The sequence below is a fragment of the Mirounga angustirostris genome, unplaced genomic scaffold (genome assembly GCF_029215605.1).
Source record: "Mirounga angustirostris isolate CCGP_5_RB_7025 unplaced genomic scaffold, mMirAng1.0.hap1 SCAF_10, whole genome shotgun sequence".
NCBI classification, from domain to species: Eukaryota; Metazoa; Chordata; class Mammalia; order Carnivora; family Phocidae; genus Mirounga; species Mirounga angustirostris.
The window spans coordinates 122,598,107-122,614,658 of NW_026991718.1; the positions used below are offsets into that span (position 1 = coordinate 122,598,107).

General features: G+C 50.3%; 1 protein-coding gene across 4 annotated transcripts in view; it reads left to right on the forward strand.

Moving 5' to 3' along the window:
* Positions 1-16,552, forward strand: part of GDAP1L1 (ganglioside induced differentiation associated protein 1 like 1) — a 47,997-nt gene that overhangs the window by 24,476 nt on the left and 6,969 nt on the right. For all 4 annotated transcript variants that reach the window (XR_006792713.3, XM_054510107.2, XM_045885796.3 and 1 more), the window contains 4 exons: positions 5,098-5,290; positions 6,286-6,459; positions 11,063-11,160; positions 11,956-12,070. Coding sequence is in view for 3 of the 4 variants with exons in the window: in XM_045885796.3 (XP_045741752.1) it covers positions 5,098-5,290; positions 6,286-6,459; positions 11,063-11,160; positions 11,956-12,070 (580 nt within the window). In the remaining variant the exon portion in view is untranslated. The remainder of the gene's footprint in view (positions 1-5,097; positions 5,291-6,285; positions 6,460-11,062; positions 11,161-11,955; positions 12,071-16,552) is intronic.

Sequence of the window (16,552 nt, forward strand, 5' to 3'; positions counted from 1 at the left end):
AACATGCAGACATTCTGATTGCTGGTATTCCCACTCACTAGCTTGTGACCTCATGTAGGTCCTGACCCTCTTTGGTCGTCGGCTTTTCAGTGTGAAAATGGACTAGATGTATGATACTACCTGCATTCCTCCCTCCCTAGGCAGGAAGAACAGCCCTGTCTCTGTGTGTCCCCAGCCCTTTGAGCATCCTTCCATCCTCGCACCAGCCAGTTTTTTAAAAAACCAAGATTGCTATTTACTAGCTCTGTGACTTTGGGCAACTTAGTGCTGTCTCTGTGCCTGTTTCCTCTTTTGTAAAAGGAGCATGATACTAGTACCTACCTCATTAGGTTTTTGTAACACATGTAAATGTCTTAGAGCAATGCCTGGCACAGAGAAAGTGCTATATGAGAGTTAGCTGTTCTTGTTATTTCTACCAAGGTGAGTCTCTGAGAGCCATCCTTGGCTTCCTGCAACAAGCCTGTTCAAGCTTCCCTGACCCCATCTTCTCAGGGTCTGCCCTTGTCTTAGATGTACCTGTGGGGAGAACCTGGCCCAACCTTCTGCCCCCAGCAGTAAGAGGCCCAGACCTGGGTCCTGTCAGAAGACAGTCCTGACACCCAAGACTGAGCAGGTCTTCCAGAGGCCCCTCTCAGACATGGCAGGAGGAAGCAAGAGGTGGAGGGTGATCCCTACCTCCCACCCTGGCCTTGTCTTTCAAGCTCTTGGGTCCTGGCCCCCAGCCCTGTCCAGGTTGCACTTGACCCTTTACCCCACCCCCACCCCCAGAAACTCACAGGTGACAACTGCAGATCTCACCACCCTTCTCAGAAGCCTGCAGTGGTTGGGGCGCCTGGGTGGCTCAGTTGGTTAAGCATCTGCCTTCGGCTCAGGTCATGATCCCCCATATCAGGCTCCCTGCTTAGCAGGGAGCCTGCTTCTTCCTCTGCCCCCTGCCCCACCTCCTGCTCGTGCTCACTTTCCCTCTCTCTCGCAAAAATAAATAAAATCTAAAAAAAAAAAAAAAAAAAAAAAAGAAGCCTGCAGTGGCTCACCAGGTCCTTCCGGGGAAAGAGCCAGAATCCTCAAAATGGCCTTAGGCTCTGCTGCAGTATCCTAAGCATGACTGGATCATGGACCCCTCATCAATGGGGTGAACCCTGTGGCTCTTTCTCACAATAATGCTTTTAAAGGATAAAGTAAAATACATTGCATTACTAAAAGGAAAGCCAATGGAAGTACAGCTGTTGTCATACTTTTAGAACAAATTCATTATCTAATAATACATGTTTCTATATTAACCCGTTATACAGCCTGACCTTGTGGCAGGACCAATCCCTGTAATGTCAAAGTCATGAGGAGTGTACTGTAGCAGTGTGGAGTGATGAAAGTGATTTCTTGTGGTGACAATACTTCAGGCATTGCTAACACTACCATGCTTTGTCACCTACACTACTCATAATTGCAGAAAATGCTGTCAGTATGAGATTACTGAAAGTAAACATGTAATTTTCCCATCCTAGTTTAAGGAGTCCCTGGATTGATTCATGGACTCCTGAACCTGGGAGTCTCCATTACAAGGCCCTGTGCATGACCTGCCTTCGTCTCGTCTCCCTGTCTGCCCACCCCCTCCCCAGCCACACTGACCTCCTCACTGTGTTTCAGTATGCCAGACACAATATGGGGCTCTAGGGCTGGCCAGTCCCTCCGCCTGGAACTCTTTTCCTTTGATCCCTGTGTGGGCCACTCCTTCACCTTGATTAATTAAAAAAAAAAAGTATTTGAGAGAAATACACTGAGGTTCAGAGACTCTTAAGTGTCCTTTACAAAGTCACACAGCAACTAAAGGGTTGGGCAGAGATGCCAAGCCAGCACCTGCAGTTGCCTCATAAACTAGGGCCTGGGTGAGGAGGGACAGTGCCCGACTTTGACAAGAAGCACCAGTGAGCTAACTCCATGCACCCGCAGGGAGGAGAGTCTGCCCCAGGGGTGCTTGATGGCTGGCCACACTGCATGATGACCACCTAAGTCTGGTCCAGTCTCTGGGCTGCAGAGATGGCAGATGGCCTTAGTGACTGCATGCCCTTCCCCCCGGGCCTGGCTTCCCCCCGCCCTCCCCTCCCCTGCAGGATGGCACCTGGCTCTGGCCTGCAGCTCAGCTAAAGGAGAAAGTCTCCTTGGCCGCCTTCCGGCATGACCCTGAGGCAGCTCCAAGCAAAACTGTTACATCCCTAAAGAGAGTCCCCTCCCAGGCACCAGCCCCACCTGGCACCCTCACTGGAGTCCCAGGGCAGGGCCTGGGAGTGGTCCTTGGGGGCAGGTGCCCTGCCAGGAGGCAAGGCCAAATGTCTGGACTGCCAAGGGCAGAGGCCTGGTTTGGTTTCCATTTCCATCCATTCAGTGGTCCCAGCTTGGCCCTGGGGGGGCTGGATGGCTGGGCGGCGCCAGATCGCCCAGGGTGGAGGATGCCAGGATGGGCAGGAGGAAGGGAGCGGGCAGTTCTGCTCCAGCCAAACTCCAGCCTTGACTGCTCTGGGGCTTCTCCAGGGCATCGGCACCACCCAGGAGTTCAGATATACACATGCGCATACTCTCCTGCTCACGCACACTCACCTGTACGTACACACAAGGACACACACATGTGCCTATGCACACTCATATCCACACTAATGCACATGCACTCACACAATACTTTAATTCAGTTGCTCAGACACTCATCCATACATACGCACACTCATGCACACATATACACACGCTCATTTACGCAGTTGCCACTCAGGTTCAGGCTCATGCACTCACACACTCGCATCCCCAGACCAAACAGATGCCATCCCCGGTGCTCACTCTCCGGCACAGTTCCTCCTGCTCTCTTCGACAGAGCCAGCAGTTCCCTCCCACCGTCTCCGCGTGGTCCGAGTGTACACGGAGTCCAGCCCTTGTTCTACTAATGATTAAAAGGAGGCTCGGAAAGGGGCAGGGATAGCTCTAAGGTCACATAACATTGCTGTGGCAGAGGGTGAGGACTTCCCAGCCCCGTCTGCACGGCCTGCTTTTGGCTAATGGAGCAAATGAATCTGTGAATGAGGGTTGGGGGTTCAAGGGCTCATTGCCTCTCCCTCCCCACAAGGAAAGGGGTGTTCATGTTAGCCGTGAGGATGGGGCATGAAGTACTGCTGCTCTAGGACGTCAGCCACGGGTGTGAGGTAGTGTGTGTGTGTGTGTGTGTGTGTGCGCGCACTTGTGTGAGATTGTGATGGTAGAACCCATGTATTAACCTCCTGGGCTGCGACGTTATCCATATCATCCCAACCCAACCTCATGCCATGCTTGAAAGAGTGGATTACGTTCCTCATTTCATAGAACCTAAGATCAGAGAAGTCAAGTGACTTGTCCAAGGTCACAAAGCAAATAAGCAGCAGAGCCAGGCTTCAAGTCCAGATGATCTCATACAAGTGGCCAAGACACGTTATGCCTATGGTGTGCCAGGCTCTGTTCCGCAGGGACTAAAGTATCTCATCCCCACAGCAGCCCTCTGTGGGACTTGCTGGTGGGACTCTCATTGGACAGGTGAGGAAACTGAGGCACACAGATGTAAAGCCAAGTCACCCAGCAAGTAAGTGCTAGAGCTGGGATTTGAACTGACAGTCTGGCCCCAAGTCCAAGGTCTGACCATGATACCATGATGCCCCTCTGAGTGCTTAACTCCTGGCACTTGGGAGGAAGGCTGGGGACATCAAGTCCCAGGAGCTACCGGGTGTGTGGGGACATTGATGCTCCAGGAGAACCACTTTTGCTGGGCTCAGGGATGCCCTCCCTTTCCCCTGAACTGGAGCCGTTAGTGGGAAGGAGTGGAGTCATTTGCCATCTTTTTGCTGGGAGACCTTGGACAAGTCATCTTTTTGAGTCTCAGTCCACAGGCAGAGGGCAGTTGGACCAAGTGATCTCTCATTGTCTTCTAGCTCAGAAATGTTGGGCTGGGTCAGGAGCAGGCCCCAGCTTCAAGGCTCTCCATTAGCTTCTACCAGTTCAAATGTTTGTCTGGGACCCCTTAGAGACATAGGGAAAAACTAAGGAGGGACAGGCCCAGGACTCTTTGAAGGTGCCCGCAGGGCAGAGAATACTGGGCTGGGAGTCAGGACCCATTGCTTCCAGTTTCAGGTCTGCTGCTACCTCGCTGTGTGACTTTGGGTAAGTAACTTGCCCTTTCTGGCCTTTAGTTTTCTCATCAAGAAAAACAGGGGGGATAGTTTCCGATCTACCCTCTTCTGGGAGGCTATTGTGAATATTCAACAACCAGATGGGAAGGTGTGTGGGGCAATAAAAGACTCATCTGATGTTGGCAAATTATTTTGAACCTTGTTTTGTTTCCCAAATAATTTGAGGAATTTAGCTATTGATTATGTTGATAAGAATTTCTATGAATTTCCTGGCCAGATGTACCCCTGGAGGCCAGGCTGAGCGTCTAATAATGATAATGAAATCATGAACTGAGTGCCCTCCAGGTACCAGACACTGGGGTGGTACTATTAATACTTCCCTTTTGCAAATAAGGAAACTAAGGCTCAGAAAGTTTAAGGAATCTGCCCAAACACACACAGCAGAGCCAGGAATCCTATCCCAGGTATGTCCAGCTGTGAAACCCAGTCCCATCACCACCAGGGAGCACTGCCACTTTGCCCCAGAGTAGGGCTGTGTTCCTCCCGCCAAGAGGCTCCAGGCCCCTGGGAGATTCCACCCACCACCCCTGCCAGGAGCCCAAGAGTGAGCTGGAGGGGCGCCTGGGTGGCTCAGTTGGTTAAGCGACTGCCTTCGGCTCAGGTCATGATCCTGGAGTCCCTGGATCGAGTCCCGCATCAGGCTCCCTGCTCAGCAGGGAGTCTGCTTCTCCCTCTGACCCTCCTCCCTCTCATGCTCTCTGTCTCTCATTCTCTCTGTCTCAAATAAATAAATAAAATCTTTAAAAAAAAAAAAAAGAGTGAGCTGGAAGCAACCTTATCACCTCCTGTGTGTGACCTCTGACCTCCCTCCCGCATGCCCCGCCCTCCCTGAGCAGAGTATCTACTGCCCCCTCCCACCCCCTTTTGCCCGCCTTCCCCGCTCTGACCCTGGTGCCTGCAGGTGCGGCTGGTGATTGCCGAGAAGGGCCTGGCGTGTGAGGAGCGGGATGTGAGCCTGCCGCAGAGCGAGCACAAGGAGCCCTGGTTCATGCGGCTCAACCTGGGGGAGGAGGTGCCCGTCATCATCCACCGGGACAATATCATCAGCGACTACGACCAGATCATCGACTACGTGGAGCGAACCTTCACAGGAGGTACGGTCGCCATACCCACCAGGGGCTCAGCCACAGACCTGAGGGACTCCACGGGCTCAGACAGGTTCCCAGAACCTTGGGGAGCCTGAGGAAGCCCACTGGGGCTGTGGACATGACCCAGTCTTCCCTGAAAGGAACGATGGGGCTGCAAACAGGGCTCAGATGCCCCCCAGGAATCACAGAGCTACAGGCATGGCCTCGATCCTTGGGATGCCACAAACCCTCCTCCTTCCCCAGGAGTTCTGGAGTCGGAGGTATGGCCACAGGTCCTCAGAGCCCGCAGGTGGGAGCAGGACACAGGCCCTCCTAGTCACCACACATGGGGCCCAGGTCTTCCAACAATGCCGGGCCATGGGCAGGGCCCAGCCCCCTGAATCCCTATAAGCATAGACAGGGCCATGGGCCCCCCGGGCACCCCATAGTCATGGGCCCAGGTACCCTAAAACATTGCAGATGTGAGCAGGGCCCAGACACCGTAGAACCCTACAGGACCCCATGTCTCCCTCCCTCCCTCCGGCCTTCTTCAGGTTCAAAAGCCCACTGCCTATGGCAGATGCTGCAAACCCAGCTGAGAGGGGGTCAGGGCCCAGACATGTACTGCGTAGAAAGAATATGAATGCGTTGCCAAGAATTAAAAATCAAAGAAAGTTCAGTTTTAAGCATCCAGATTTCTGGCTTCTCTTGAAAGCCTGGCGACGCTGGGCCTAGACCCCCATCGGGCAACAAGCCTGGAGTGGTGAGGAGCTGCCCCTAGGAGACAGGTTGGCAGGACTCCAGGGAGATGAGGTAGACCAGTAAGATCCCCTGTCAGCCTGGTGGAGACTTTATCTCAAGAGCCTGGGGAAAGGGGTGGTCCCTGTGGGCCTCTACATTTCGAGGTTCCAGGATGCTGGGATCGAGGGATGGGGTACCAGAGCCTGGCCTGTCCAAATCAGGGGGGTAGGTGGCCAGGCTGGGACCCACCTCGCCAGCCCAGCCCCTGCTGTGGCCCGCAGAGCACGTGGTGGCCCTGATGCCCGAGGTGGGCAGCCCTCAGCATGCGAGGGTGCTGCATTACCGGGAGCTGCTGGGCGCGCTGCCCATGGACGCCTACACGCACGGCTGCATCCTGCACCCCGAGCTCACCACTGACTCCATGATCCCCAAGTACGCCACGGCCGAGATCCGCAGTGAGTGCCCCGGGTTACTCCCATTTGCCCACCTTATCCCTTTCGACAGGAGTCCCCTCCTCCATCTCTTGCTCCCACTGCGTGTCTCTTACTCCCCTTCTTCCTCGTATCCCTCCTGATCTCCCTCATCCGCCTCTGCCTCTCGCTCTACCCCTTTTTCTCTGTCTCTGTTAATGTCTCTGGCCCTCCCTCTGGGAGTCTCTGGCTCGATCCTCACCCCAGCCACCCCCACTCCCACTTGCTTTCTCTCCACCACTCTCCCTGGCCTTCCATCTCATTCACTCTGTTTCAAACTGAAATGTCTCTCCCTCTCTGGCTGTCTCACTCCCCTCCTGCCCCTCCTCTTGTCCTGCCATCCCATACAGAGGCTACAGGGCTCTCCTTGTCTTGTCCATAGGAAGGTGGGGCACCGTCATGGTGGAGGACGTGGTCGGGGCCCAGGGAGGTCAGTACTGTGGTTGGTGATCCAGGGCACCGAGTGACATCAGGGTTGGTGCCACCAAGGAAAGCTGCCCAGAAATACAAGGCCCCCTGTGGGGTCTCTGAGTTTTGATTTAAGCATCACCTGCATCCTGTCCTAACTGCTAGCCTGGACGTGCCCGTAGCCTGGCTCATCCTTTAGTTTCCAGCACCGAGTAAATGGGGGTTGGATTAAATCAGATTATCCATCAATAGCCGTTTACAGACTTTGATCCAGGCTCTATGCAGACACCCTGGGGTCCTTCAGATAGATGAAGTGTGATGATTCTAAGTAGATACTAGGTGCTTAGTAAATGGTCACTTCCTCCCTCTTGAGGGAGTGAGCTGATGTTTAAAAGTGGGAAGGGGCAGGTTGTGAACTTGGTCTCATCCCTTTAGAGTACCCTCGAACAAGACTTGGAATTTATCAGTGTCACCCTATCTGCATTCAGTCAACAACATTGAGGAGGTCTCCTATGGCCCAGGCCCTGGGCAGGGGGTTGGGGACAGATGGGGACAGACATAGCTTCTACCAACCTAGGGTCACAGTTCCATCACAGGGAAGCAGAACGACAAGTGACCAGGTAATTGCAGTGTGGGACTAAATACATTTGAACAGCCTCTCAGGAGGGCAGCCTGGCAGTCTAGATCAAACACAGAAAGGCCCACCCCTTGGAGACGATCCCGCAGTTACACCTGGATGTGTGCACAAAGAACCACGCACAAAGATTATTCACTGCAGCATAGGTGGTAATAGCGAGAAGCTGGAAACAACCCAGCTGTACATGAGTTGGGAACTGGGTAAATAAATTCTAGTCTTCCCCCACACTAGAACACCTCTAGTCTTCCCATATGATGGAACACTGCACAGCTATTAAAAAAAAAAAAGCATATGACACTGGGTGTTACATGCAACTGATGAATCACTGAATTCTACCACTGAAACTAATAATACACTACATGTTAACTAACTTGAATTTAAATAAAATCTAAAAAAAATAAGCATATGGGATGCTCTGTAAGATATATTAGTAAGTAGGAATGAAGGACAAAAAAATGCAACTAGAGTGCTATCAATAATATATTTAAAAGGGGGCTAAATAGACACACAGGTGCTTGCAAACACAGAGAATTTCTGGAGGGATATACGAGAAGCTATTTGCTTTTGGGGAGCAGAACTAAGAGACCCCAGATTGAGAGGAGAGGGATTTACTTTTCACTGTACATTGTTTTAATATTGTTTGAATTTTTAAACACGTATATATGTATAACCTGTTCAAACACTAGCTGATTGAAAAAAATGTTACCCTAGAACCAATGAGTGTTACAATAAGAGAAGGTACCCATCCCAGCCTTGGGGGAACAGAGGGCTTCTGAAATGCAGCAACACCCAAGGAGGACCAGGAGGTAGAAGGGGAAGGAGAGAGAGAATCCCTTCAGCTTCAGGGGCAGGAGAGGGTGTGGTGTGTTTGGGGAACTGAAGGAAGTTCAGTGTGGATGAAGTATAGCCCAAGGGAGGTATGAGTGGCTGGTGGTGCGAGTCTGGGGAGTAGGTCTGACAGAAATGGAATCTTGTCCAAAGAGCAGTGGAGAAACTAGGGATGGAAAGTGAACATGATCTGATGTGCATTTTACAGAGCTCCCTCCACCGAGGGAAGAATGGGGGCCTGGACTGGGTGGAGGCAGTCCGTAACCGCTTCTAGGGGCTGGAGGCCCTTCCTCATTCTGCCATGAGCCATCTGAAAGAGTCTAGAAGGCAGTGAGGGGTCCAAGAAGGCCCAGCCTGCTCCTCCTTGGAGGAGAGAGATCTCAGAGCTCCAGCCCCGCTGGGGAAGGAGGGAGGTCTCACAGGATGCAGGAGTGATCCTGCAGTGATCCCTCCCATCAGCCTAAGGTCTTTCCTGGACTTGGTTTGCCCTCTTGGAGAGAGCCACATGTGCAGCCCTGGGTGACTGGCAAGAGAGAAAATGCTGTACTTGATCTTCACATTCATAAAATATCAATGAGACTTAATATAGCCCTAAAGCTGAAAGGTCTGGGAGTTTGTTTACTGGGTTTTTTATCAGGCCAGGAGATGGGGTGGTAGATGGTGAGACATCAGAGGGCAGAAGCTGAATATCTGCGGTCATTCATTCACTCATTCTATTCATTCATTCAACTCTCACTAAGCTCTTGTTCTGTGCCAGGCCTGTACTGGGTTTTAAGGAAACAGAGACAAAGCTGACATAGCCACTGGTCTCCAGAAACTCAAATTCTAGTGGGAGACATATACATCCAGAGATAAATACATCAAAATCTCCATGTATAGCAGTACAGGTGGTGCACTGCACAAGTCCAGGGGGCACTTTTCACATAGATTGTAACGTGAATGGATTTGTGCAATGGCAGCTCTGATTACTGTATGTGCATTTTCTGGCAGAAATCTGTACAGTGTACACAGGGGGACAAAGGCATTGAGTAGTCAGACCTCCTAAAGGATCAGGACCGGCTTCATGGAGGAGGTGATCTTGAACTGGATCTAGAAGGGGATTTTCAGGAATACAGGAGAAAGGTATTCCAGGAGGTAGAAGTAGTGTGAGCAGAGGCCCAGAGGTTTGGGATGGTCTGGCACATTCAGGGAATGCCAGGCATTTGGAGTGGCTGAAATGTTACCACCTGGGGACAGGGACAGGTGGGGTAACTCAGTGAAAGATGGAGTTGGTAAGAAGAGAGGATCCTGCTGTTTTTTTTTCAAGGCAAGTTGAAGAGCTTGGACGTTATCTGACGGCAGTGAGGAGCCAGGGATGGGTTTTAAGCAGGGAGTGGCATGGTCAAGTGTGTGTTTGAGGAAGACCTCTTTGGTGTGAGTGGGGAGAAGGGCACAGAAGGAGAGAGTGCCGGTGCCTAGGGCTGGGTCAGAATCATCCAGAGAGAGATCAGTGAGGGGGTCTGAACTAAGGGAGGCAGAGGATTGAAAGGGAAAAGTTAAGTATGAGAAAGAATAAGAAGGAGGAATCAACAGGACCTGGAACTGATTTGGTGCAGGGAGGAGGTGAAGGAGGAATTGAGGGCACCCCCTCAGGCATCTGGCTTGGCTCAGTGTGGGGGAGAGGTGCTGCAGTTAGGGGAGAATGCAGGTGAGGAGCAGGTGGAGCAGGGACGATGATGGGGTCAGGTGGGCCAGAATGAATTCAAGGAGCCTAAGGGATCTCTAAGTGGAGTTGGGAAACAAGAGAAAGGGCAGGGCGTGATTGACCACCACATCCCAGATTTACTGGCCAAGAATTCTGGAGAAATCCCATCTCAGTCTTGGAACAGACCCCAGGATCTTATCCTGCATGATACTTTCACCTCCTCTTATAACTCCCACAGTTTACAGTTAGACTCTCAAAGTTGGACTATAGGACACTTCTTCTCTCTCATTAAGAATAATTCTCAAGGTGCTGCCTTGAGTTCCATCACTGACCCACTGTTCCATCACCCTTCCCTTTTTAGCATCTTTAAAAGGCCAGTTTTCCTAGGAAATATGGGGTAGCTAAATCTGCAGGAAAATTGCCTCACCAGAATGGGAAGTTTCAAGACAGCAAAAGTCTCTTATGGTTTTTCTTGCATTAAGCAAGTTTTTCCTTGTGAGCTACAGTGAGTGAGCACTAGACTAAGAATCAGATGGACCCAGGCTTGAAACCTGCTTATCATTTACTAGTGTGGGATATTACTTAGCCTCTCTGAACCTGTTTCCTTACCACAGGAAAGGGTGGGGGGAGACATGCACTGAAGTATGACTTTGTCCAGGTTTATACCCTCTCCATTTCTGGCAAACTCCTCATCCCCAAGTAGTTTCCCCCTCAGTGAGGTGTCTTGATGCCTTGTGGCCCGGGCAGGTGGCCCTGTGTGTCTCATTCTGTTCACTCTTTATTACAGATTGATGGTGCTGTCAAAGAGATTTCTTTATGTGTCTGTTTCTCCCACTAGCCTGAGCCTAGGGCAGGATGGCATGTCATCCATCCCTACGTTGCAGCCTATTGTGCCTACTAGGTGTTGGCTGTTGATATTGTTACTTCCCAGATCAATGTTTGAGTGGGACCTGACCCGCAAACTTGTGGAAGAAGGGGTGGGAGGGGCCCTAGGTATCAGAAAGATGGGGCCTTCCTTATTCTCTCCCCAGGACATTTAGCCAACGCCACCACAGACCTCATGAAATTGGACCATGAAGAGGAGCCCCAGCTCTCTGAGCCCTACCTTTCCAAACAGAAGAAGCTCATGGTGAGTGCTTCCAGGCCTGCCCAGTTCCCTTCCCCACCATGAAACAGATCAAATGGAAGAAGCTCATTCTAAATAGAGGATCAGCTGATGACATAAAATGAAAACAACATGGCTTGCTTTTCCAATTCTGACTCCTCTGTCACTTACTGGCTCTTTGACCTTGGGCAGGGCACTGTCCCACTGGAGCCTTGGTCTCCTGACGTCTTAGGATGTGTCCCTAAGAGCAAAGCATTGGACATTGGTTCTTGGATAAGAATGGCGTTGAGGGAGTGTTCTGAGGAGAACCCAGTAAGGGTGGGAGGGAAGGAAGGAAGGAAGAAGAAGCCAAGTTCACCTGATCCCACAGAGAGCTGTGCAGCATAAGTGTCACCACAAGGCCAATCCTCATGGAGGCAAGGGGCAAGACGTGTATACCTCTGTGTCAGTCAGTCATTGGCTACAGATTGCCTGGTGGGGGCATGAGGGATGGGAGATACCCTCCCAAGTATTTCCAGGCAGCTCTTGTTGGCTGAGAGTAACTCTGGAGAAAGGGCAGCAATGAGCTGCTATCAACCGATCCTCATAGCAGCTGGTGTACGAAAGTGCTAGGTCTGGCCAAGACAGCCAAGCTCCCAGGAGTGTTGTGAGCACCAGATGAGGGTGCTTTGTAACAGTGAGGCACCCTCTACGCTGAGGGGGATATTTGGAGGCTGGGTTTGCTGAAGGGGGTTTGGGTCAAGTTCCTTCCAGCCTTGGTTATCCAGGCTTGATAGAAGCCAGCTCAACTCCTCTGGCTCCTGCCTGTCCTGTCCCCAGGCCAAGATCCTGGAGCACGATGATGTGAGCTACCTGAAGAAGATCCTCGGGGAGCTGGCCATGGTGCTGGACCAGATAGAGGCGGAGCTGGAGAAGAGGAAGCTGGAAAACGAGGGTGGGTGCCAGCTCTGGGGTAGGTGGGGGCTGGAGCCCATCCAGTCTACCTGCCCTTGCCCACTTCCAGCCCCTTTATCCCAAAGATCTCAGAGGACCTCCCAGGTGGTTAGAGTCATGGGCCATGGAAGCAGACAGACTAGGTATAAGTCCTAGCTTGACCACTTACTAGTTAAGTGGCCATGGATCAGGTACTTCACCTCCTCGGACCTCATTTTCTCATCTGCAAAATAAGGATAATAATAAGACCTACTCCAGAAAGGCGTTGAGACATTGCATGAAATAGTACATGTGGGTATTGGGGCAGCGCTTATCACACAGTAGATGTTTAATCGAGGTTGGTGAAGATGATGATAGTGGTGGTGGTGATGACCAGGACCCACCACATCATCTCACCTTTCCCCTGCTCAAGGATGTAGTATGGCTCTTTCCCTTGACTCTTTCTGTCCTTGAGTGGCACTCTGACCCTGAGTGTGCCAGCTTCATTCCCATCTCCATCTCCACACCTTCGCTCCTGCAGCTCTTCTAGCTGGGAGGATCCTCTCCACGCCAATCTGCTCCTTTTTCCTTTTATGTGCTGTCTTTGCCACTGCCTGTCTTCGAGTTTGATTCTGGACCTTCTCATCTTGCTCTGTTTTAGGCGGTCGGTTAGTCTTGTCTCCTCAGTTGTGCTACTTTACAGAGCCTACATAACAGGTACTGCTACGCTCACAGCCTCACACACACACCCCATCCATACGGGAAAGCCATGGAGCACAGTGTCCGAAACGATGGGTTTAGGAGCCCGTGGCTGGCTCAGTTGGTAGAGCATGCAACTCTTGACCTTGGGGTTGTGAGTTCAAGCCCCACACTGGGATATAGAGATTACTTAAAATAAAATCTTAAAAAAATAAAAAGATGGGTTTAGAGTCAGACAGAGGTTTGAGTTAGAGTTCCAGCTTTGCTGTCTATACTGTGTGACTTGGATAAGTTGCTTCCCCTATTGGAGCCTCAGTTTCTTCATCTGTAGAATGGGATGGTAATAATACAACTTAATGCCATCTTGTTGGACTCTTATAAAATGTAAAAGCACTCTGTCCACTGCCTAGAACATGCTAGTTTAAACATACGACAGCCAAAGGCATGCACATTCTCTATTTAAGAAAACTGAGGCTCAGAGAGATACAGGGACTTGCTGAAGGTCATGCAGCTCATAAATGGCATGGTTAGGGCAAGAACATGTGGTTAGGGCAAGAACATAGGTTCCCTCCTGACAGGTGCAGTGCTCTTCCAGCATCTCACAACTGAGGCAAGCCTAAGGTACGCATAGATACCTAAAGTCCTGAATAGGACATTGTCATGAGTTCTAAAGCCAGGCCCTAAATCCTCTGTAGACAAAAGCATGGCAAGGCTTAGTAATAAAAATAGTACGCACCTCAAGCAGGAACTTTCTCCTTTCTGTCAGATAAGGTACTTAAGGGAGCCATTGCCCAAGAGTGCTCAGAGGCCAGAAGGCGTGATGTTTCCAAGATTGCCTCTGGGGTCAGAGTCCCAGCTCTGCTGTTCTCTCATCAGTTGACCTTCATTATCAGGCACACCTTACATATTTATGGATTAATTTGCTCAGCTGCCCTAACAAAATACTGCAGACTGGATGTCTTAACCCACAAAGATTTATTTTCTCCCAGCTCTGGAGTCTGGAGTCTAAGATCAAGGCATTGGCAGGTGTAGTTCTTCCAAGATCGCTCTTGGGCTCACATTCTTGCTGGGTCTTCATGCAGGCTTTGCTCTGAGGGCACGCCCCTCGTGTGTGTGTGGCATAATGTCCCCTCCTTAAAAGGACACCAGTCAGACTGGTTAGGGCCCCCCCTGATGGCCTCATTTTAACTTACTTACCTCTTTAAATGCCCTTTCTCCAAATATAGTCACATTCTGAGATACTGGGGATTAGGGCTTCAACATAGGAATTTCGGAAGGACGCAATTCAGCCCGTACGACATATCTTTAACAACACTTCCTGTGGGCCAGGCACTGTGCTAGGTGTTTTACATAGCTCAACTCATTTAATGCCCCTAACAACTCTAGGACGTAAGTAATATGAGTGACCCTATTTAATGGATGAGGAAACTAAGGGACAGAGAGGTTTGGTAACCTTCCCAAGGTCACACAGATAGAAATGGTGGAGCTTAGATTCAGACCCTGGCTCCCAGAGTCTTGAGTTTTTAAGCACAGTCTCTGCCGCTTCTTCTGTTCTGTAAAGGGGTGATAAAATGAAAGCCTACTTCACAGGGCTGTTGTGAGGCTCAGTGAGAAAGTGCGTGTAAGGGAATAAGCACATGGCCTGGCACACGGTATGGAAATGTCCACAAATATTAGCTGCTGATACGATCAAGGGAGGCACAGAGTGTGACCTAGATGGAAGGCAGAGTTGACAGTCCTGGAGAACAGCTGTGGATACTCATTCCTCATGTGATTCTAGATTGGGAGCCTCCTGACCTCAGTCTCTGTTTTGGTCCTGAGCTCTTCCAAGGGGAGGCAGCATTGTACTGCCCCATGGCAAGATGACTGGGGTTGTTGCAGATGGAGATGGTGGGCAGTCCTTGTGTCCCTCCATGGCTGGGGGAGGTAGCAGAGGTCTGGGGAGGTGGCTGGGCCCACATGGTCTCATTCACCCACTGGGGCACCTCCAAACTTCCCTGGGGGTAATGCTTACACCCTCCACTTCTCCCCTTCTGAGGCAGAGCCCAGGGTTGGGAAGTGTTATAATGTCACAGTTAGGACCCCTAGCGTGGAGCCAGATGACACTGAGGTGCATTCTTGATCAGCCACCTCCTAGTTCTGTGACCTCATAGAATTCACTTCACTTCTGTGAGCTCATCTACAAAATGTGGATAATAATAGAATCTAGTACCCAGTATCTCAGAATGTGACTATATTTGGAGAAGGGGCCTTTAAAGAGGTAAGTAAGGGTTGTGAGGGTTCATAAAGATAATGGGTGTTGATCACTCTCCACAGTACCTGGCTAAAGGTAGAATGTTCTAGAAATAGCAGTTTCAAAAATAATTACTATTACCATTCTTCTTCATTCATTTATTGAAATATTTCTTGGACACCGACTGTGTGCCAGGTCCTGAGGATAAAATTGCAAGTAAAAACAAGACATTGTTCTTGCTCTCATTTAGTTTATAGTCTTGTGGAGAAGAAAGACATTAGACAAATAATCCCATCAGTAAAAACAGAATTATAAACAGTGATAAGCGTTAAGATTGATAGTAAAAAGAGTCAGGCAAATTTGATAAAGCTTCTCTGAAGAGGTGACATTTCAAATGAGACCTAAGGGATATAGAAGGGCCAGCCTAGTGAAGAGCCAGGACAGGTGTGTCCTAGACTGAGGGGACACCATGGTGAGGGGATAGCTAGCAACTCTCCAGTAACTGGCTACTGTGTGGTGAGTCATGGGAAGAGTGGCATAAGTAAGGTTGGACAGAGCCAGAGAGATGCAAGATCATAGACCTGTATTTAGAATTTAGAATATACCCATATTTATATTTTACTTATAGTGAAAATTTAGTCTATATTTGGAATTTAGATTTTGTACTATGTACAATCCATCCAATGGGAAATCCTTGGAGGGCTTTGAGAAAGGGATTGTATCAGTTAGCTTTTGCCGCATAACAAATAAACTCTAAATCTGAGTCACTTAAAAGAACCTTTTATTTGTTCATGATTTGTGGTTTGGCCCAGTTTGGGCTGGGCTCAGCTGGGGTGCTTATCTCTGCCCCACATCCTAGTAGTGGCATCATTCACGTGTTTGTAGTCAGCTGGCAGTCAGTGACCTCCCTGGCATGTCTAGCAGCTGGCTGGCTATCAGCTGGGCCAATGGGCCACATGTTGCTCATCATCCAGCTCAACATCCATGATGTTGCTCATCATCCACCATATGGATGAGCGCTAACCCGCGCTCATCCATATGGTGGTGGTTGCAGGATTTCCGAGAGCAGCAAGGAGCAAAGCCTCAGTAGGCAAACACTTTTCAAGCTTCTATTTGTGTGGAATTTACTAGAATCCCATTAGCTAAAGCAAGTCTGAATTAAAGGGGTGAAGGCTGAGATTCACCTCCTGTTGGCAGAAGCAGCAAAGCCACATGCATACAGGAATGGGAGGAATGGGTGGTCATTTTCACAGTCCACCCAGGGTGAGACGTTCTGATTTTAAGAGCACTCAGGTTACTGTGAGAATGGATTTCAAGGGAGACAGAGGGGAGGCTGTCAGAACAGCCCGGGAGGGATGGCATTGGCTTGGACCAAGGAGGTGGCAGGGGAGATGGGGAGGCGTGGATGGACTTGAGAGGCATTTTGGAGACAGAATGGATTGGAACTTGCTGAGTGGTCCTATAAGGAGGGGAGAGTAAGGGAATGGAACCCAAGATGACTGGGTTTTGGTCTGAGCTACCGAGTGGTGCCATTTCCTGATATGGACAAGGGGGGCCGAGTGTTCGATTTGG